Here is a 21,591-nt window from a genome sequence, read left to right as displayed (position 1 = left end):
TAGTCTTGTGGACACTACTGCTATGGATTAAATGCTAAAGCCTACGGGCCACTGGTGGTTAAAGATCTTTTGGGGTGATGCCATCTCTGCTCTGGTACCTAAACTTACAAATGAATGTAGGTACACACACACACACACAGTCCACATCTAGTCATTTACAAAGCTCACTTATCTTTTTTTCACTTCTGCCCCCATGTTCAGTCTCACTGTGGCATCTTTACACTTTCATTTTTTTGCTGTGTCCACCATCCGAAACACTCTCCTCTCCCTATCCTTCAGCCTGTATCTCAAGTTCCTCCTCATTTTTATAATCCTCTAATTCTTTAATGAGCCTCCCCCCGCCCTCCTCCATGAATCTGTCAGTTCCTTAGGGTCAGGGCTTGTGGCCTCCCTGCTGTAACTGCTCACTACAGAGGTGTGGTGCACAAGTGAGTTTCCACTTAGTGACACAACAACACATTGTAAGTAAACAGCAGTCACGGTAAATTAAACCTTTCTGAACTTGGGGCCCAGAAAAAGAGTTCGATTTCAATGTCAAACATAATGAAGAAGCTAGAAAACAGACATTCATGCAAGAAAGGAAATTCCTCTTGCAAATGTATTTTCCTAAAATTATCCCTCAAACTGTAAATAACCTTCCACTGTTTCAGTAAGTATTCCCAGAAGTAGAGAAAAAAGAAACTCCCTTAGGTAGAGTTCTGTACTTAGTTGTATGACACTAGCCTGTTAGGTTGAGCACTGTAACTACCTGTAAACTCTTTTCCCACCTTCCCTGTCCCAGGAATCTTTTCTTCATTCTCTGCTTTTTGAAATCGTGTGTGTGTGTAAGTATGTATTTCAATGTTCAGCTCAAATATCTGCAAGTGTTTCTTGACCATCCTGACCAGGAATGAATTTGTTCCTCTGAACTCCAAAACCACTTTCTTACAATGATGAATAACTTCCAGGTGAGGGAGGCTGGTGGACCAGGGCTTGGCTTTGGAGTGAGAGATTCAAGCTCTTCTATTTTTTAGACCTGTGACAAGGCGAAGACACGTTTCTTTATTGTCCCCTTTTGGGTGGTAAGTTGATTTCCTATTTACCCTTTCAGTGAGGGCACAGTCTTTTGGGGTCCCAGCTTCATGCAGAAATCTCCTGTCACAGCTAGTGCCTTGCCTAAGACATGGGACTGTATTCTCCTGCCTTCCGTACAGCCACTAAGGGAGACAGTTCTAGATCTCCAGGGTTTGGTAAAAACTAACAGGAGAAAACAGCTTTCATATTCGCTTATCTCCTGGAATGTCTGCTTTTATTTCATTTTTAGCCCTAGCAGAATCCTTTTCATGCCTGCCCAGCGAAAGAAGTGCTAATTTTACCCACCATTTCTATCATTTTTGTGGTTGCAATTGGGAGGATCACTCAGAGAGATACTGAAGATGTGTGGTGAATACTACATTTAACTAAAATGCTATCTGTTTCTGAATACAAAATCGGGGGGATAATTCTGAGAGCTAAAGGCTCCCAGGATTTGGTTTCATTGGTACACTTAAAGCTCACAAGATTTAGTATCTTAGCTAAATACTACAATGCAAAAAGCATACACCAATCAAGCTCTTTTCCTCTGAAGCACCTGGCAGATACCACGACTTAGAAAACCACCTGTAATGCTACCAGCGCCGGAGGCTGACAGGATGGAGATCGGAAAGGAAACACGGCAGGTTCTTGCTACCAGCCAAGTCATTAATTGCATTACCTCCTCCTGAGACAGGAAGACTCGGGTTCATTCACAGTAATATGATATGAAATACAGCTCACACCACAACATGATGAAATAAAATTTTTCGACAAACATTGCTTTAGTTGACAGTTTATTAAATATACTACATTTGTACCTTATTCTGTAGTTTTTTAAATCATTCACACAGGGACTTAGTAAAAACATACTTTATAGAAAACCATCTGCAAAACTAAAATAAAAATAAGAACACACATTTTACACACATATTAGATAAACTGCTGGAAATGTTAGGAATTACTGTAATGGAGGTGACTGGAAAACATGAAGTGCCTTGACTTTATCAAATCTAACACCAGACCATGACTTCAGAAGTGTTAATGTTGAAACATGGATGCAAAAGTGTCTATTAACAAAACTGTTCAGTCTAACAGTGTTTGAGAAACAGGACAAAATAAACTACTATTTTTCTTCTACAGATACTTCTCTAAATCCATTTCCTATGCACTCTCTCTCCCATTCAGAGAATTAATTGTGTGAGCTGATGAGGCAAAAATTCCTTTAAAAAAACAAACAAGAGCCTATTTACAAAACATGCAAAGGGAGAATTTTAAGGTGTTTGTTACTGCAGATCTGCGTAAAAGTGACTACAGCTGAGTGAGAGAAATACACCTTCACTTCTGCAAATATCAGTCCTTCCCCCCTCCTTTCTGGAAGAAATACATGTTCAGTGCATGGACTATAAAACGGCATACAATGCAAAGACAGAAACAAAGAAGTTTGCAAATTCTTTATATTTCCAGCTGTTGAGACAATATTTTTGAGAGCTGAGGTTACCTCTAGCGGCGAAACCAGAGCCAGCTATTAAGCAGCCAGAACGCTACAGTAATTGAATACATGACCATTTCTCTTTTAGCACGCTCTTTGTTCTCCTCTTCTAGAAGTTGTAGACGTCTATTTAGTTTGATTATCTAAGTGAAAAACAACAACAACAAACAAAAGAGAAACTTTAATGCACGGAGCAACTTGGTTCTTATAAAGCAGTATGATTTTTCAAAAGAATTCTTATAAACATGGAAAGTTTCGTGGGGAGCAAAATAATCTATATGTAGAAAAAATGTTACCCATGACAGCTTAAATTCACTGAAATAATCTTCTCCTTTTCCCTTCTCCAAATTTCTGAGTCAGAAAAAGTGTAGTTTCCTTCCTTCCTTGATTCAATGTGGGGCGAGGAAACTGTTGCATATTGTGTGCTATTCTGATCGAAAAGACCCAAGGACACATTTAGGCAGGCCTAACACAGCAGAAAGGATGAGGGGCTCCGGCTCCTTTCTAGAAGCTTCTGTCACTCAGCTTCAGTTGTTCATCTTTAACCTGCTTTAAGTGCCTTCTCCGTCCACTCTGAGTGACTGGGAGATCTCCTAAAATAACCTATTACAGCGGGCTCTGTGCTCTGCCACCCAGACCCTTTGGGACTGAAAGGCTAGTAATTCTCGGGCTGCTAGGAGTGTGTCACTGGTTGACAGCACTCTGCCCTCGGCTGTTGGTCCCTACTGTGCACAGCGCACACACACGGGCTGAACGACTGCCTTGGCTTAGGCTCCTTCACTGGGGCAGCAGCATCAATAACCAGTTAGTGATGGGGTGAAAGGCCCAGCCCCTCATTCCAACTCTGAATGGTCACCCGGCTTCAGAGCTCCGCAGGAGGCTGGCCACATGCAGCCCTTGTTCCGACTACACTGCAGCCCAACACTCCCCTCTTGCCCCATCCTGCTTCCTTTCCTTCCCTGAAGGTGGTCGCCTCAGGAGCACTCCCTGGGAAGCTCTCTTCGTGCAAACCGTCATCCCAGAATCTGCCTTCTGAGGAGTCTGACCTGCAACACCTATGTAACAACACATTACAAAAGCGAAAGGGATTACTAATGTTTTATCAGAGAGGTTGAAGGAGGAGCATTTTCATAATGCAGAATCCTTAGCACTTCAAGGACTGAGAGAACTACAAACTGGGGGTGCGGGGTGGTGGAGCCAGGAATGGGAGTCTATGGGCAGAACCAGACATAGAGGTGCAGAGATAACCATTTTAACAACCTGAAAAAGTACTTCAGGTTTGGTCAGTGCTGAGCAACCATTTTCCGCCTACAGCCAATTCAGTTATATATATATAAAAAAAGGAGCGCATAAAGATTACCTTTTCCCAACCATTCACAACGAGAAGGGCTTATTTGGTCCCATGGGATATAAGGTTCTTACACTAAACAATCCATTTTATTGTCAATGAAAAAAATCGGCATTGATCTTGAGCTGTTAAAATATTTTTATCTGGGCTCATCTGAGAAGTAGCAACACCAAGGCAGCTTTTGAATGTCCCACGCTGATCGTGGACCACACTGTGTGTCTTGGAGCCAGGTGGCCCGCGAGTCCCTCATCCCTAGCCTGGACCCGACGGCGTGCAGCTTGCTGAGTCTGCACGTTGGCAACAGGGCAATGACAGCCAGAGAAGCATAGCTTCCAAAGCCGCCAGGGTCACAAATGTGAATTCTGCAGAATCTTCTTGGGACTCCGTTTTGTTACTGATCTCAGAAACTCAGTTTCTCAGATGGCTTCCTACTACTTTCAAATTCTCACAGAATGTGTGTGACTTGCTTATAATGACTGGTATCTTTGTCCTCCACTCGTTCACGCCCTAAGGTAAAGACTGAATGGATGTTGTTAAAACTCTGAGGCTCTTATTACACTTTCAGGAAGGCAAGGTTGTTGGTGTAATGGTGAATTCAAAGACAAATGCCAAAGAAACCCCCTTCCTTCGATAGGCAAGGTGTAAATAAGTATAAGAAAATATGTAAGAACTTATAATACAGCATCCACTTGTTTTAATAAGTGAAACTCAAAAAAGTAATATTTGCTTCATATTATCTTTTTATTATATTAAACCTTTAAAATGATATTCTGATTTATTCTTAATGCTAAAATAGTTTCTTCCTCTTAGAAATACCTTATTTCATTCACCTCTCCTCGGCACAGACACAGTCACAACACCGACTATGCCTTCTCCACACGTACGTGTCTATGCGATTCTAGAGGCTGAGGGACTCATATTAAAAACGTGCGTATGAAACTATAGTTCCAAGACAGGACTTTTCATAGAACACAAGAACTGTGTTTATAAAGACACTGTGCGAAGTGGAAGCAGTGACTTCCAAAATGGAATTCTCAGGGTAACAGAGGTCCCCAAAGTGACTGTTCCACATTTCAAAAAGTCAAACAAGCAATTTATGACTATACCAGTTTGCTAAAACTTCAAGATTGTTTGTTATTGGCCAGAATTATACCAATCCATCCTGGTAATACTGTTTTATGCTGATCAAAACATGTAAATGGTGTTTTAACATATCTTTAATGAAAATGAAGTCAGGGCCCCTGGGTGGCTCAGTCAGTTAAGCGTCCGCCCTGTGGTTTCAGCTCAGGTCATGATCTCAGGGTCGTGAGATCAAGCCTTGCGTCGAGCTCCGAGCTCAGCAAGGAGTCTGCTAAAGTTTCTCTCTCCCACTGCCCCCGACCCCGTGCTCACTCGCTCTCTTTCTCTCTAAAATAAATAAATAAATAAACAAACAAATAAATCCTTTTAAAAAAATGGAAAAGTCAATTACGGCTTATTAAACAGCAAGACAAATAAAATATTTCAATTCATGGGTTCCACAGGACAGAAAATGATAAAATGTTAAAAAAGTATCATTTAAGATATTGTATGACTGTACTTTAGGATTACATCTTATCTGGTACGTTAAATACCTGTCGTCTTAACGAAACTGCATCTACAACAGTCATGTCGTCTGAAGTTCCTTCAATTGTTGTATCTATATGTGACATGCCATGCCTAGCAGATGAGAAATAAAAATACAATTTAGTATTAGAATAGAACTAAGAGTATCTGGCAAGTTATGTCGTGTGTTGGGTTACTGTTCAAAAGACTGGTATTTCACAATATGAATTACTAAAATATTTTACCATCTGAATTGGTACTAACAAAGGAAAGCAGAGGAAAAAGTACAAGTATTTTGAGCACTGATTTAAGAGCTGCCACTCTAGGATATAACAATGCATAATTCTTCCACAAACTCATGTCCGTATGTACTTCACAAGAGTCCCTGCTGAGACTCACTGGCAGGGAACACAAAGTACACTAACTCTAGCTAAAAAGATAAGACAGATTTTTTATTTCTCCTCCTCTTCTTACTGCCTTTTCTCTTGCCATTTCTACTCTTTAACTTATTTCTAATTACCTATCTCGACTGTGTCTCCCACAGAAGCAATTATAAAATTGCCTGAGTACATCCTGTCACTACGTTCAGATACAGAATTGGCTCAATGATAAGTCATTTAGAGGCTGTGTATAAAATAACATTGGAAAGCCACTAAGAACAACTCCAGAGAAAGCACATTAAGAAATACTTCTTTTGCAAATACAGTTACTTCTAAAAGAGCACTGATTTTTAAATGCATGACAATAAACCTCTGAGAAACAAATACACACAAATGCTATTCTTCCCCTTTGCCTGGATTTCCACTTTTTAAAGGTTATTTTAATTAAAGGCTTAACTGACATATAATTTACATGCCATACAATTCACCTCACATGTTTATATCCTATTTTAATCCTGTATGGTTATTTCAGTGCAATGGCACAGTAACTTTCCTGAATGAGCAGAATATAAATAAACTGAATTAAAAAGTAACTCTTCTGTAATCCATAGAGAGTTGGGACACAGATCATATATTCTAATCTTTCAAGCAAGTCCCCATTACAGAAAGCACATTATCACACAAAGGGGTATGAAGAGAATTACAGTTCTCATCCAGACATGTTAAAGACACGTCTATTCAGAAAATCCTTGTTTCATATGCTGTTGAAAATTTAATAAAGTATGTGGAACAGAATTTATACTTTTTCAGCGTGCTCCCAGCCAGTGTCGTCATTCTGAACACTGATGATAACTATACGTGTTGCAGTTTCAAGGACTGATGGTGTGCACTGACTCTAGACAATCTAGAACAATCTCTAAATGTTCCTTTTATGGTGAAATGAACTTGCTTTCTCAATTACCCGCCCCTTCCTTCACTGTTAAGACTAAATATCCTGGAAGACTGACAGCAACTGCATCAGTAAGGTGAGCTAAGTGAGCAGATGCTGGGACTATGGGTTTATAAATATCTGAGTTAATCATTCTCTTAAACATTAAGACAGAATTATTAAAGGATTAGAGGAGAAAATAAGGGTTGAAGATTCCTTTTCTCTACACTTGATCTTCAAAATAAAACTTTTCTATTTCTCTGAGATTACCTATGAGATATAAACTGGGCGGGGGGAGAGGGGGAAGGGAAGCAATGCCTTCAAAGGTAAAGGGACCTAGGCTGAACATGGAGAAGGAAGTGTAAGTGATAGGGATTACTCAATTTAAATCTTGAATTAAGTAAGGTGTTAAACATCTGTAAAGGAAATCTTCATTTGCAAAGAAATCTAAGGATATGGCAAAAGGCTTTACCTATATAACAACATACAACAGAAAAAAAATTACTTTAAGGCGTGTCTTAAACTAAAAGCTGTATTTATCAGAACTAAAAACTGTAAAAAATGCTAAGTCAGATCACAGACTGAAAGTTCTTTCACAGAAAGAGAAAAGGATCACAAACTGAAGTTCTAACTTCGGGAAATATGCAAGGGTAAACTTACAATGGATTGAATTAATACTGTGAAAGAAACCAGTCAGCAGAGTGGTAAGGGACCACCAAGGATACACGTTTCAATTCCTCTAACCTGAATTCAATATTATTAAGAAACTGATGTTTCCCTCTTCTCTTGCCTAAAAATCAACATGCCAGAGTCCTCTCATCATAGAAATAACGTGGACAGTTTTAAATCTACTGCAACAGAGCATATATTTCTGCTTAAAATAAAATTAGCTCGGAAAAAACGACAGTAATGGTATCTGTGAATACCAACCAATTTTCTTTTCCCCAGAAGATGGGAGATGGGGATTTTGGCACCTTAGAACCCTAAGAATTCCTACGTGCCATTCTATCTGTCTTTGTGCATGACAGGAAGAAATAATTACTCAGGGTAGGAATCCTGTATGAAAGCGCTAAAAGGGCAAAAGTAAGAGGGAAAAGCTTAAATCAACAGATGATAAAAACTCTTCAAACTAAATTCCTTTTTTAAACGTTGAGCTTTCTAGACTGTGAATGCGGATTTCCCCCCATTTAAGATTACGCCTTACACAAAGGTTTCTCCACACACTGCAAGTGACACTACAATTAACAACTAAAAAGGAAATGGTAGACAGAACCCTGGGCAACAATTATAATGATGCACATAAAACAAGATTTAAAATGACTTTTTCTGTGTTTCAGCATGATCCTCTGTAAGCTCCTAAAACTGTATTTAAATAAAATATCTCAGATGTTCCCATGATTCCATTTTTCTTCAACGTGTAGTAGACAAATGTCATGAATGACTAGGCTCGCTGTTCTCAGAGAAAAACAGGATGTACTCAGGATGTGGAAGTTCGAGCTATAATATACAGGCATGGCTACTACATGCATTATGTCCTGCAAAATACAAATTCAGTCAACTATTTACCCTGGTAATTACAAAGTCTCAAAATTTACCTGACGTTGTCATGATGAGGATTAGAAGTGGTGGCAGCAGACCCACCACGCAACACAGGTCTAAGGCAGGTTTTGGCGGGAGAAGGCACAAGACAGAATCAGGAAACAGAGAAGCAGTAAAACAAAAGCAAAAACAAGACAAAAAAAGTCAAATAGGATTATATTGTATGTCGTAATACAATATAATATCTTTCAAATACTTTAAAAATTTTTGTATCACATGGCCTCCATTTTGATTTTCATAAATTTAATGTTTCACCATGGGCTAGAAAACAAAAGGGATCTATCTTGTGTGACAAGACAGCACACACATCAAAAGTTTTCTTTGGTGCCTATTATATTTTAATTTATGAAATTCAAGACAGAGGACAACGCTATTTAAGAAGTCTAATTTCTCTTTTCTAGTTGGAAAAAGAAAATCACTAGCCACTTTTGGAAGCATGTCAACAACTGGTTAGTAACACCTGCATGATCATGGTTGCTCGTCTGACAACAGCAGCCCTGTCTCGAAAACTAAACATGTCAAGTAACTCCCATTTCCCACAATTCCTTCCCTCCCACCTCATTTGATTCACGCCTGATACCTTAACGTAGCTGTGTCTCATTCAAACTTCGGCTCTGGAGAGCAAAGCCGTAAGCCTTGGTTCTGGAGCTGGAGCGGTCTGAGCACAGGCTCTGAGGGCTACGTGATGGCACATTACAAAGTACAATCACATGTGTGAGTCTCATCCTGAGACAACCAGGAGTGACATATAGGGCTGCTGGGAATGAAGACTAAGGTGCACTGGACAACTCTGTGGGGCTTTTCATCAGTTTCAGTACATACTTTGGTTCTAGAGGACAGTTCGTTCTCTACTTAGGTAAGCAGTAACCTTTGCAATGAATTTCATTTTTAAAAATCAGAAAACAAAAGCTCTCTGTGGTTCCTGGTCAATTCCCCCAAAAGTAATCAGCAACGTTTACAAACCAGAGAAAGGAGGCTGAGCTATAGGGTCCATATGAGGATTTTAAGAATTATTACCTTCTGTTTTAAATGTCTCATTCTCTAAATACTGATGAGGTTTTTGCCTGAATTGGAAGTATCAAGGCAATACTTAATTTTGGTAAACATTTAATACCAAACGAATTAGTTTTTTCTGTAAGTTGGTACAGCTGTAGAATTTTGGTTACAATACAAATCACTACTTTCTGTCGAGTTAATTCATACAAGGAAGTTTTAATGTTTAGCTTGTACATTTCCTTAAAGGCACTACTGGTGCTTAAAGAAATTTCTGGGGCCTAGAGGATAAGAGATTCAGAGACTTTCAGGGGAGACATGTTAGACTTCTATCATGCTGGCTAAATAAAGAACAGTGAGAAATCACGTATGCTTGAAACAGGTTTTTAAATCGTCCCATCCTACTCATATATTCCCTCTGTGGCATTAGGAAAACTTACTTCACTACAGTCTTGTTACACTTATAGGAGGAGAATGGTCAACTAAATGAAGCACCCGCTATGTGCTACCTAAAGCTCTTCTTAAAAAATTCATACTGTATGTTCAAATGGATCTGCCATATTCAACATATTCCACCACAGAGATTTCCCTTTTATAATGCAGAGCCAGAAAATAATACAGTTACCTTTCACAACGTATTTCATTTTGTCTTCTCACACTGGCAATTGACACATATAATATAAAAGTAAATTAGACAGGTATTTGGCAAAGTTAGAAACTTCAAGTACCACTTTCTACCGTAAGTATGATTTAATACATTAAAAAAATCTTTTTAAGTTTGATCATATATTCGACAATAATGTTTTGTAACTAAAGTGGCAAAAGGGAAAGAGATCTAAGGTTCTCCAAGTTCTAGCACCAACTTGTATATTAACATTTTTGAGTAAATAAATGCTCTGACTTAATAAAGTATGTGCTTCTTCACTAAAAAAACGGACACCGCTATGGTGAATAAACAGTAATATATTTATATGCATACTTGCAAAGATATCAATTATTTACACAATGATTTTGTATTCTATTCACTCAAAGCCAATACAATCTGCTCAAGAAAAACTGTATAAAAATAATCAAGCTCCTTCTAAAGATAAAACTTAAGCATGCTAAGCATGACTAATCTGTTGATATTTAAATAATGTTCTTACATGAGAATTAAGTTTCTTTTTTTAAATGTCAATATTTTGCACTGGAGAATGAGATATGGAGTTCTAGGAGATGTCAGGAGACACGGGCATTTCCTGAGCAGCCAAGGACTAAACACAACAGAATAGCAATGAAGTTTTTGATACATCAATTTTCCAAATGCACAGCACTGACCTGTGTAAATAAACTTTTCTAATGTGTACCAAGGATTTAGCTTTGTCTCCATGTGGAGCTTGGTTTTAGACCAAATAAGTTCTCATAAGAGGAGAAAACAAAAATATAGTACATAAACCTTTCCACAATGTTCCTTAAAATGTCAACTAAAAATTGTTCTTCTATCAAGCAACTGTGAATCTGCATTGATAATAAGGCAGGCAGGAAGTTTTTTTCCTTCTTTCTTTCTGCCAAATAGTTCTAGCTTAATTTAACTGTACCTAATGTGAGGGCAGAAGACCAAAGATAGGATATTGCATTAGCATAACCACCAAGAGTAATAAAATTGAAAAGAAAAAAATGATATAGAGCAAGGAACATAAAAGCACTTAAAACTTTATAAGCAGTATTATTTTAATAATCATGCAAGTAGAACATTATCCAAATTTCACATTCCTACTTCTTGTATCTGCAAAGTCATGCCAGACAGTTCTCTTGTAGAAATAAAAACTGATTTGGTTACAATTCTGATTAAATCTTGTTCAACATTTAGATCATAAGAAATTTAATTTAATCATGGAGGGGAAAAAAAAGAAAAAAGGAACCCTTTCAATAATGAAAGCATCCAGTAAGACTAATAAGAATCTAACCCTCCAGGCTCCAAGGTAATAACTAATGGTGTGTATCCAGGAGCAAAGAATTATTAACACAATTACTTCATGAATTTTAAAAATCTCATTTAAGTAAACAAGAAAAGATCATTCCTTTCAGAAAATGGATTTTAAAGCTATCAATTCATTACATTAAAAAATAAAGAAAATTTCATTTAGGGCTCAAAACAGCTTTTCATAATAAAAGAATACAAAGTAAATTCTAGAATAGTAAGATTTCTGATTTTGTATTTTTGAACTTGAAGCAAAATTCTTTTCCATTACGGAGGACTGTTTTGTGAAGCCATAATCACTTAATTTATATCGAATTTATAAATATCTTTCTCATTCAGATATTTTCCCTGTAATAGCATTTGATATGACAAAATTTGACCTCATAATCTGGTCTCTTCTAAGGACCTACCGTAATTAAAAAGTAAAAGAGGGTACCTGGTGAAGAATAAACCTATTTTAAGGAGGGAGTTTTAGAAAATAGGCCTTTGGGAAGATCAGTTCTTAAGTGCCAGGTACTTCATATTCAATATCGTTGGAAGCATCTGCCATGACCCTAAATAAGGAATTTGATTGAGGCCATTATTACCTATATCTTATATAAAGATGGTGGTGGGGGCGGAAAGAGTCCTCACAAGAATCTAGAAAACTAGGTAATACTATTATTATCCCTCTATTTATAAATGAAGAAAATGAGGCCCAGAGAAGCTAAGCAATTTGTCCAAAGCCCTCATGCAGCTAGCTATTCAGTGGGGCGGATCATGACAAATCTGACTGGCCCCCTGAATCCATGCTTTTTCTTCTGAACCATGCTGCTTCTTACAGAATACAAATACTCTCAGATAGTCCTCTAAACCTTTGGGGAGGGGGATGCATATGTATACACACATGCATACATACACATACATGTACATATAATTTTTCCCTGCTACGAGCTTTCTGTTTTAAGCTCTTTCCTGGTGCAGCTTTAAGTTCTGGGGCCCAAATGGATAGCACTGCATCAACCCTGGGAAGGTTTAGAAACACCAGTCGACAGTAAGGACAAGTGTTCATGAAGTATGGCAAAACCTCTGAGGCTTCTATGAGGATCAAAAGCACTCAACAAGAAAGTCTGTTCAGAGCGAGCCACAAGACATATCAATTCCTAAGGTAAGAAACAAGGTTTACTGGAAGGGCCAGCTTAATTTACTGGGAATTCTTCAAAAGTGAACAGTCTACTAAAATGACCATGAAAATTCAAACACTGGCTCACAGAGTCACTAGATAAAATGCTTGGAGTTGAAATGAAACTGCCTATACCTTTCCCACACTATGCCAAAAAGCTCCCCAAATGTTATCTTTTAAAAACACTATGTAGTGAAGAAGCAAGGGCAAAAAAAATATCTGAAATAATGGCCAAAAAGAATTTGTATGAGCAAGCCTAAGTGTACTACTACTGATTTCATTTGGGGATGTTCAAAAGTGAGAGAAGTTATCAATACTGAAAAATATCAGTATTTCCAAAAAGATAACAGCACTTGGGATTTCCAGTATAGGCCTAGAAATCCGTAGCTAAAAGGAAAGTAAAAAAGTGTCCTGGCAGCTACACTGATACTGTCCTCTCAGATTTGCTTCATTAATCCAACAATATTAGTATCATAAATGCTTCAATCAAAAGACTTACTAAAGAAAATCAGTATGCTTCAGTCCAACATCCTACACTCAGTCCAACAGGAGGCCTCCCCATATTCCAATGGAGTCAAGTACTCCGAACAGGTCAACAAAGCCTTTGAAAAAAATCATTATACTTCCTGTATATAGTTATTAACTGAATACTCTCCCTGACTGAAGAGAAGCTAACAGAATCTTGTGAAATGTGAATTTTGGACAATAATTTCAAATTAAAAGAAAGCAAAGCAAGTTGTTTAAAACCACTTCATCTTGGAAAGAGACGAAGGTGCAAACACAAAAGGAAGACACCACAGTCCACTAACAAGGAGCCAAAAAAATATGCATTACAGCCAGCAAGAGTCACTGATGGCCAATCACCTGCGATTTTCATCCAGCACATCCAAGATCTGCTGGTAAGCCCTACGGGTAGAAGACTGGATAAGCGACAAAATGCCTCGAGCAGAGGAAAGATTAGCTCCATCTTCAGGTAACACTGGGGGAGGACAGACCCGAATCTGTTGTGGCGATGGTGTCACACTGTTCACACAAGCACAGCAAATGAAGAGAAAAACACTCAAGTCAGATTTTTATAAAACTTCAGCTGAGCCGTTTCCCCAAACCCTTAATATTTTAAGAATTATCTTCGTTTTCTTGTCCCTTTTCCCACCCTTCACTTTCCCCTACGAAAACAGTCAAACCAAACAAGTTAATAAAAGTATTAAATTGTTTTTTTAAAAAAAAGCAGCTACAGTGCAACATCTGTGACTGTGTACCCTTACACATCAAATTAAGCCAACTGAATGTGAAAAAACAACTCTGGAGCAGGAAGAGAACTACAGCAAGCGGTGGGGTCAACCCCGAGCTTTGGAGAAGCAGCGTTCTTTATTCGGTGTATGTATTCCAATCCAGTCAATCAAACCTCTCACAACCAACACTGCACTGTGACTTAGGGGTGGTGAGAAGGTTCAGACAGAGAGTTCTAGTAGAACAGTGTCAGAGCTCAAACACACGAATCAAAGTGATTCCATGAAAACGCCATTTCAAATACTTCACAAAGAAAGACAATGAAGCAAGCTGAGTTTAGGATGTGTAAATTAAAAATGAATTAAAGTTTCAGGAAGCTGTAACAAAAGCATTTTGATAGCTTCATTATTTTAAAGCATATGGTCTCTAGCTAAATGACTAAAACATAAAACTACTCCCAATTCTGTGCAGAGAGTGAACAGAGGCAGGAGATTTCTTAATTCTCCAGATGGGTCTTAAACAACCATTTCTGGGCTTCTTGGTGACATAATCTTAATCTTTCTTCCCTGTGTAAGCCGAGAGTCACAATTTCCTTGGCTCCACTGCCAGTGCTTAATAGAAGCTAAACATACTTGAATGAAGCGATTTTAGTTATAACATAAACTCTTGAGCTTGGTGTATTTTCACAGAGCAGCTTAATGGTAGGGCATGATCAGCGGTGTGAGGTATTTAAGTGATACCAGGACTTGGCCATCTGGTTTGTCATGTTAAGAGGCTTTGTTGCAATAGGAGGACCATGACCCTGGGATGTGGGCTCAACACTTTTTCTCAGGGTCAGGGCAAAACCCCTTAGGCTAAAACTCATCCTTGTATATTTCATCCAAAAGAATGAAAGTGGAGCAGACAGTGAACAACTGAAAAGAGGAAAATCTTTTATTTTGACTTGTGTAATCTTTTCTAACTTAACATGCATTTTGTTTGGAAACCACAACATAAGTGGGATCATTTTTGAAAGGACAGCTGACATCTAATGTTATTCCCAGAGTCCCTAGAACATTAAAAACATTAAAAACAAAATCCACAATTTTGTGAATAACTTTGAATGTCTTGATAATCCTAAGTGAGAAGTATTATAAATACGAAAGCCATGTTTTCCAAAGACTATTTAGAAGAGAAAGATCTAAGCCATATCTTGGCATATTGAGAAATTAATTTATCACGGCTGATTCTTCACAGGAATTTGGCCTATTGCTGTCAAGATAAATGCAAACTTCTAGGTACAGGCTCATGGATGATTACCCTAAATGTCTGTCCAGAGATTCTGGAATATATATAAGCCAATTTAACAACTGACCCATGATACTTGGCCAAACCCACATTGAGCATCCAAGAAGAGTAAAAAGAAATCAGTATTATTTGGGATACAAAGTCTAGGTACAAACCTTCTACTCAGCCTTCACTTTAGGGAGTACAGGGAAAACCTGAAGTTCTTGCTCTTTGTGAGAGACCAGACTGAATTCATGTTAGAAAAGTGTCACCAGAAGCAGAAATAAGAAGGCCAGTTCTGCATTACTATAATCAAACAATCCAACTTACATTCTCTTGATAGAGCTGCCAACAAACTGGGCTAAATTTAACTTAAGTTGTAAAAGACTAACTGGTACAATATTCTGATTTAATAATTAAAGTTTTTGTCTTTGCATTTTAGGGCTTAAATCGAACACTTTGCACATCATTCTGCATCAGTAAATACATTAGCTACACACTAACATATTAAAGGCTATAATAATCAGCATTTAGAATTATAATCTTAGAGCAACAATGTCAATAAACTAAATCCAAATTCACGACAGAAGTTTGACGGATTTTTGTCCACTAAAAATTACAGAAGGGTTACTTCCTTTGAGAGAAATAATTTTGTCAGAAACAAGTGATAGGAACTATTTATTTAAAGTTCTAAAAGTGCAAGTATTTCCTGTCCATACATGTGAAATCAGGTGGTCATTTATAAAGTAGTCAAGCATAAACTAATTTCAGAATAGCTGCAAAGAATTCTTAGGAGGGAATGCACAGAAGGTTGAGCATGAAAACAGTCAACAAGATCTCTGCTGATTCTAAGATTCTACGCATGATCATATGAAAATTGGAATATGGTAACAAATGAAAAAAACTTACAGGTTCCTCAACTGTAACTTAATGAGACAAAATATTGTAGAAAGATAAAAGATGAAATTAAGTCTTTATCAATACTAGTAAAGATATTTATTTCATCAAAAACCAACATCAAAAGCACACTTGGATTTCTGGTTGTTTCTCAAAAGAAGTTAAAAGTTCCAAAGAGTAGTAAGAAATTTAACTTACTTTTCTGTATTTATTTGGTAATCCTTCATAAATACCAAAAACAGAACAGGAACTATTTTTAAAACTGTTGACCACTTTGGGCAGTATAGGTATAGATTAAATGCCCTTGATTAACATTTATTTCCATCTACAGTTGAACCAAATGATTAAATCACAAATGACCAAAATTACCCTAGTTAGAAGCAATAAATACTTTAGCAATTTTTTCTTTTTTAAAGCTTCAAGTGGTCTTGCAGGTGTTTTTTTTTTCGAATAAGTTTAAGAACAAAAAAGAATAAGCCCATTTTAGCAATCAGCCTGATGCTAGCTGGAACTTCCACCACTGACTGGCATCAGCACTGGAAGGAAACAGTGCTTTTAGGATTTTCATCTCTGTCCACTCATCCACCCAACCAAGGTGTAGTGACTTTTTGTTTTGACAAGTGAACTACTGTGAAAAACAAAAAAGTAAACATATTGCTAAGGCACTGGGATTATTAAAGCAAATGTTATAATATTAGTAATTTAATAGAAATGTACTTTGATAATAAATTGATCTAAGTAATGTTATAAAACAGCAAAATCTCAACTTTATCTTTTTCTTTTACAAAAGATTAGGAAACTTTGAAGAAAGCACTCATGTTTACCATATCATTTCATCAGTAATAGATCCACCTCATGCATATATGAAATCTTACTACATGAATGTTAAGTAAACAACACTAGCCAATGTGAGAACTAAAATTTAAATGAAAATTTATTTGGCATAACTATGTCATTATTAAAAGATCAGTCCAAAGTCAAGTACCTCTTTCCCCAAGGGTTTTCACAGGAACAATGTTTCTCAAACTGTGAGGGTATAACCTCTTTGGTGAGGCTCCAACCTCTTCCAAAAAAAACAGTAAAAGTAAAATCATGAAAAGGGGGAGAAAAAATTTTCATGGAAACACAAATTTTGTACCATTTCTCTTGAAAACATTTTTTTTTTTTTTTAAGATTTTATTTATTTGACAGAGACAGAGACTGAGAGAGAGTGAGAGAGAGCACAAGCAGGGGGAGCAGCAAGCAGCGGGAGAGGAAGAAGCAGGCTCTTTGTGGAGCAGGAAGCCTGATGTGGGGCTCAATCCCAGGACCCTGAGATCATGGCCTGAGCCGAAGGCAGATGCTTAACCAACTGAGCCACCCAGGTGCCCCATTTCTCTTGAAAATAAATTTTTTTTTAAATATTTCTTTTTTCTTTTCTTTTTTTTTTTTTTTAAAGATTTTATTTATTTATTTGACAGAGAAAGACACAGCGAGGAGAGAGGGAACACAAACGGGGAGTGGGAGAGGGAGAAGCAGACTCCCTGCCGAGCAGGGAGCCCGATGCGGGACTCGATCCAGGGACTCCAGGATCATGACCTGAGCCGAAGGCAGTCGCTTAACCAACTGAGCCACCCAGGCGCCCTCTCTTGAGAATTTTAAATAGAAAACTTTAATTTTTTGCCACTGTCTAAGGCAATTTCCTGGTTCCTAGAAGCATAATAAGAGAACTAGAATAAGAGAAAAATCAACTTCTGTGATGAACTGCGTTGGCTCTTGAATTCCTATACAGCAGGCTGAAATATCCCCACAAGAGGTCAGTCACTCCCACACCTTGTTCTGTCACACTTAGAGAAAGAATGGGTTTAAATGATCTCAAAACATTCTTCTAAGCATTATTTTAATCTATGGAATTAAAAAAAAAAAAACTTAATGACAAACACTCTTAAACCCCATTCTCCTTCTGGATGAAAATAAGGCAGACACCAAACCTGGTTAAGTTGAATCTATAGAGAACTAATATGCCAACGAAAGCAAAAAAAAGAAAATAAAAAAGGATGCTTGGTCCTTATGTGTAAATTATTCCATTTTACTTTCACCGCTATACTCCAAATCATACATAACTTCCTTAATTGGTCCAGTTGTCTTTTTCTTTTTTTTTTTCCTTAACAAAGTGTATGATGACAGTTCGAGAAATCCTAAAACCCAGGTACTGAAAAGCCAGACAGTAAGAGCATTAGGGTATTATGTGATGATAATTACTTAGTGAAATATTAGTATAACACAAGCCTGCAAAATCAAAACAACTCCTAGTTGTGAAAAGCACAGCAGATAAAATCTTACGTGTACTCTGGTGCAGAAATCGGTGCCTGGAACCTTGAAATTTTATTTCTTGGGGCAGAATCTGATCTGTGCCACCTTAAATAACAATTATGCTTCTTTTACATATTCAGCTTTTATAACAGAAAGAAAAAGCTAGATACAAGTCTACTGGTCAGAATTCATTTTTTGTGTCAATAGCGGACAATAATCAATCCTACTAACTCTTGAAAGCAATTAAGAAAACAAAGGCCAGTGCTCCTGCTCTTATGTCTGTACGTACTTCTACTCTTAAAGCCAAGGAATAAAATAAAATGGAGGCAGGCAAAGGTTCATGCACAATGACACAATTAATTTTACATTACAAAGAAGAGACTAAAATAGGCAAAGACAGCAAAAGTTTAATAACTACATTAGTGGAAGTAAAACGTAGCTGTTTTACATCAACAATTTCTTCGTTACCACACTACCAACACTGAACATATAATAAAGCTCATTATATAAAATTCCTAACGTTAATTACATATAGAAGGCTTACAAATGAATTCAATTATAAATTTTAAAATTAATAGTGGTAGGGGAAGAAAAAGCAAGGTTACATTATTAACAAAAAGATGGTCAAGCATCTTTCCATAACATGGTAACATACATAATAAAAAAGTATGGTTAATCTAAGTATGGTAATATAAGAATTTCACTGTGAAAATGTAGTTAAATATGCATGTTATTTTTACCACCAAAAATTAAAACATGAGATTTTCAGTTTTGTTAAACATCTAGAAAGTGCCATTAAGGCAAGTGAAACACAAAAAGAAAGCAAACATTAGTTAACTCTGTTAATCTTCTCTGTCATAAGGAACTTAGGTTATTGGTAAACTACAAAAATACCTATGAACTAATCATCTACTCTAAATTATACCTCTCTAGGCTGGTTTTCAAACATAGTAAAGCTGTTTCCTTTCTCTTCAACTCAACTCAGCTACCGATAGTTACTTAAAAACCAAAAGTGATGCTATACTAAAATAGTCCTGCTTTTATCTCACTAGTGTGAAATTTCAAGTTTATTAGAGACCTAAATAATAAACCACATCTTCATATAACAGAAAAGTTTATTAGAACCCTTTGCTACCTTGAAAAATATTACAAATAGAAAATAACAAAAGCCCTCTGGCATATGCTTAATCATTCTGTTAGGTACTAAATATCAAGAAGCTATCCCAGCCATCAACTATGTAGCCTTTTTACTATTTGTGTAATATATCTGGAAATATTCTAGAAAAATGGATTTCATGGACCAGCTGACATCCCTGACAATCAGGTATCTTCAGAGAAACATAACTACCATAAAAAATTGTCATACTAATGGTTGAACTTTTCAGATATTTCCTGAAGAAGAGAGATGTTCATTTTCACTTACTGTCTTCCTATATAACCCTTCAGAATAACTAGAACTACTCTGGGAGACATTTCAAGATTTTCCAAGAAATCAGAGCAGTTACAGCTCTCCTTTGCACCTACCACAAGAGAAGAGAGAGCCTAATCCCATCAAAGCCCCTTCTGCATCCGTATATTCTTCAGTCAGTTCCAAACTAGAACTTGATGTGGTTTAACACAAATGGTATATTGTACTGTGCTCTACTTTATCTGTGTATACATTTAAGTGTTTCGCTTTTATCTAGATTTGCAAACTCAGAGAGAGATGTACCATCTCCTGATTCTGTTGCAGTTCCCAGAGAAGCTAACAGGATGCTTGGCATCAAATATGGTTCATGATGAATGAGTTCATGAAAACTGACCAAAAATGTAATGAGGAAGATATATTAATTTACATAAACAATCTAAATCATCTATTTAAAAAAGCTACAATCACCAATGGATTTGACACTTAAAATTCTGAACAGATTAGATTTTAAAGGGATATTTTATCTGTAAAAATCCATTAATTTTAATGAAACACCAAAAATTCTGCCTGATCTAAAACATCTTATAGCAGGGTAGCTTTAAGATCACAGTATGATAATATAACCAAAGAAAAAAGAAAAGTTTAAACAAACAGCCCTTTAAACAACATACTTGTATTTTTGGAAGATGAAATGGATCTAACAATTCAATGACTCAGTAGGCAGAGAGCTAAACAATAACCCAAGGAAAGTAAAACAATTCCACTTGCCTAAACTACATTGTTTACCATGGCTCTTTAGAAGCAGAGCTGAAAGGGCTGGTTCACAATCTGAGGACAAATTGAATAACTTGAAAATAAAGACACTTACTTAGAGTGTTTTCCTTTTGTTTTGTTTTTTCAACCTACATGCTAAACATTTTTGAAGGTTGCACAGAACTGAGCACTTACATTTATCAATCTCTCTTAAGTATACTTTATAAACAATTCCCCAAATAAGTAAATCATACTTCTAGAATTCTGCCATACACATAAAAGAGGATATTGCTACTGGAAACCTCTCACAGCATATTTTAAGGCTATAAAAATAACTGCAAAAATGTAAAATTGATGTAAATGTAAAATAGATTTCAAACACTTAAAAGCAAATTATTTACTTTTTTCTTAGGTTCTTAGGCAGGAAACACATACGGTCCCCCCCCCCCTTTTTTTTTTCATATTTGGGAGTAAAAAAAAGAATTATTTAGAAAAAGACAGGAGAATACATACAGAAAACTAATGAAGGAGATACACTGCTCAGTGGTTCTACTCACATGGAGTCAGCTCTGACCAGCTGTCCGTTTTGGCGAACAGCATTTTCACTCATAGAGCGCTCTCTTTTTAGCCTGCCAACTGCACGGATCTGTGGGGCACAAGGAAAGGGAGAGGAATAGAAAATATTCTTAGTAGCCTAGTAGCTACTTAGCATCAAAAGAACCTTAATCCAAGGTTATTCACAAAATTTACAGAGAACATAACCAAGATTGCTGCCAAGCATGAGTACAGGTTAAAACAAAACAAAACAAAACAAAAACCACCTACTTATTATAATGCAGATAAACTTAGGAATGCTTCTTTACCTACTGAAAAAAACTACTTCTGGTTTCTATTTTTTTTTAAATAAAGATTTATTTATTTATTTATTTGACAGAGAGAGAGAGAGAGCGAGAGAGGGAACACAAGCAGGGGGAGTGGGAGAGGGAGAAGCAGGCTTCCCGCCGAGCAGGGAGCCCGATGCGGGTTCGATCCCAGGACCCTGGGATCATGACCTGAGCTGAAGGCAGATGCTTAATGACTGAGCCACCCATGCGCCCCTGGTTTCTATTTAAGTATCAATCTTACTTGGTACCATTATATTTTTATTTATTGTAATTCATATAACACATTTATATTAAGAACAATTTACAACAGTTTTTAAAGGCATGTATATTATAGGAAATGGGATGTAGTTGTATTACAAATAAAT

The 21,591-nt window shown here is 36.9% G+C and overlaps 1 protein-coding gene across 34 annotated transcripts in view; it reads right to left on the bottom strand.

Annotated features, from left to right (window-relative positions):
• Positions 1-1,834: 1,834 nt before the first annotated feature.
• The window catches only part of MFF (mitochondrial fission factor), a 32,082-nt gene continuing 12,325 nt past the window's right edge, over positions 1,835-21,591 (bottom strand). For 17 of the 34 annotated variants that reach the window (XM_064587172.1, XM_064587181.1, XM_064587171.1 and 14 more), the window contains 8 exons: positions 20,900-20,988; positions 18,212-18,286; positions 16,875-16,952; positions 13,361-13,519; positions 10,000-10,032; positions 8,378-8,437; positions 5,504-5,588; positions 1,835-2,685 (listed from right to left, as the gene is read on the bottom strand). In XM_064587172.1, coding sequence (XP_064443242.1) covers positions 2,554-2,685; positions 5,504-5,588; positions 8,378-8,437; positions 10,000-10,032; positions 13,361-13,519; positions 16,875-16,952; positions 18,212-18,286; positions 20,900-20,988 — 711 coding nt within the window. In that variant the 3' untranslated portion in view covers positions 1,835-2,553. Of the gene's footprint in view, positions 3,598-5,503; positions 5,589-8,377; positions 8,438-9,999; positions 10,033-13,360; positions 13,520-16,874; positions 16,953-18,211; positions 18,287-20,899; positions 20,989-21,591 lie in introns of all 34 variants that reach the window. The other 17 variants (XM_064587187.1, XM_064587190.1, XM_064587191.1 and 14 more) reach the window with 12 other exon arrangements.

The sequence above is a fragment of the Mirounga angustirostris genome, unplaced genomic scaffold, assembly GCF_029215605.1.
Source record: "Mirounga angustirostris isolate CCGP_5_RB_7025 unplaced genomic scaffold, mMirAng1.0.hap1 SCAF_3, whole genome shotgun sequence".
NCBI classification, from domain to species: Eukaryota; Metazoa; Chordata; class Mammalia; order Carnivora; family Phocidae; genus Mirounga; species Mirounga angustirostris.
This window is presented reverse-complemented; position numbering and strand designations above follow the sequence as displayed.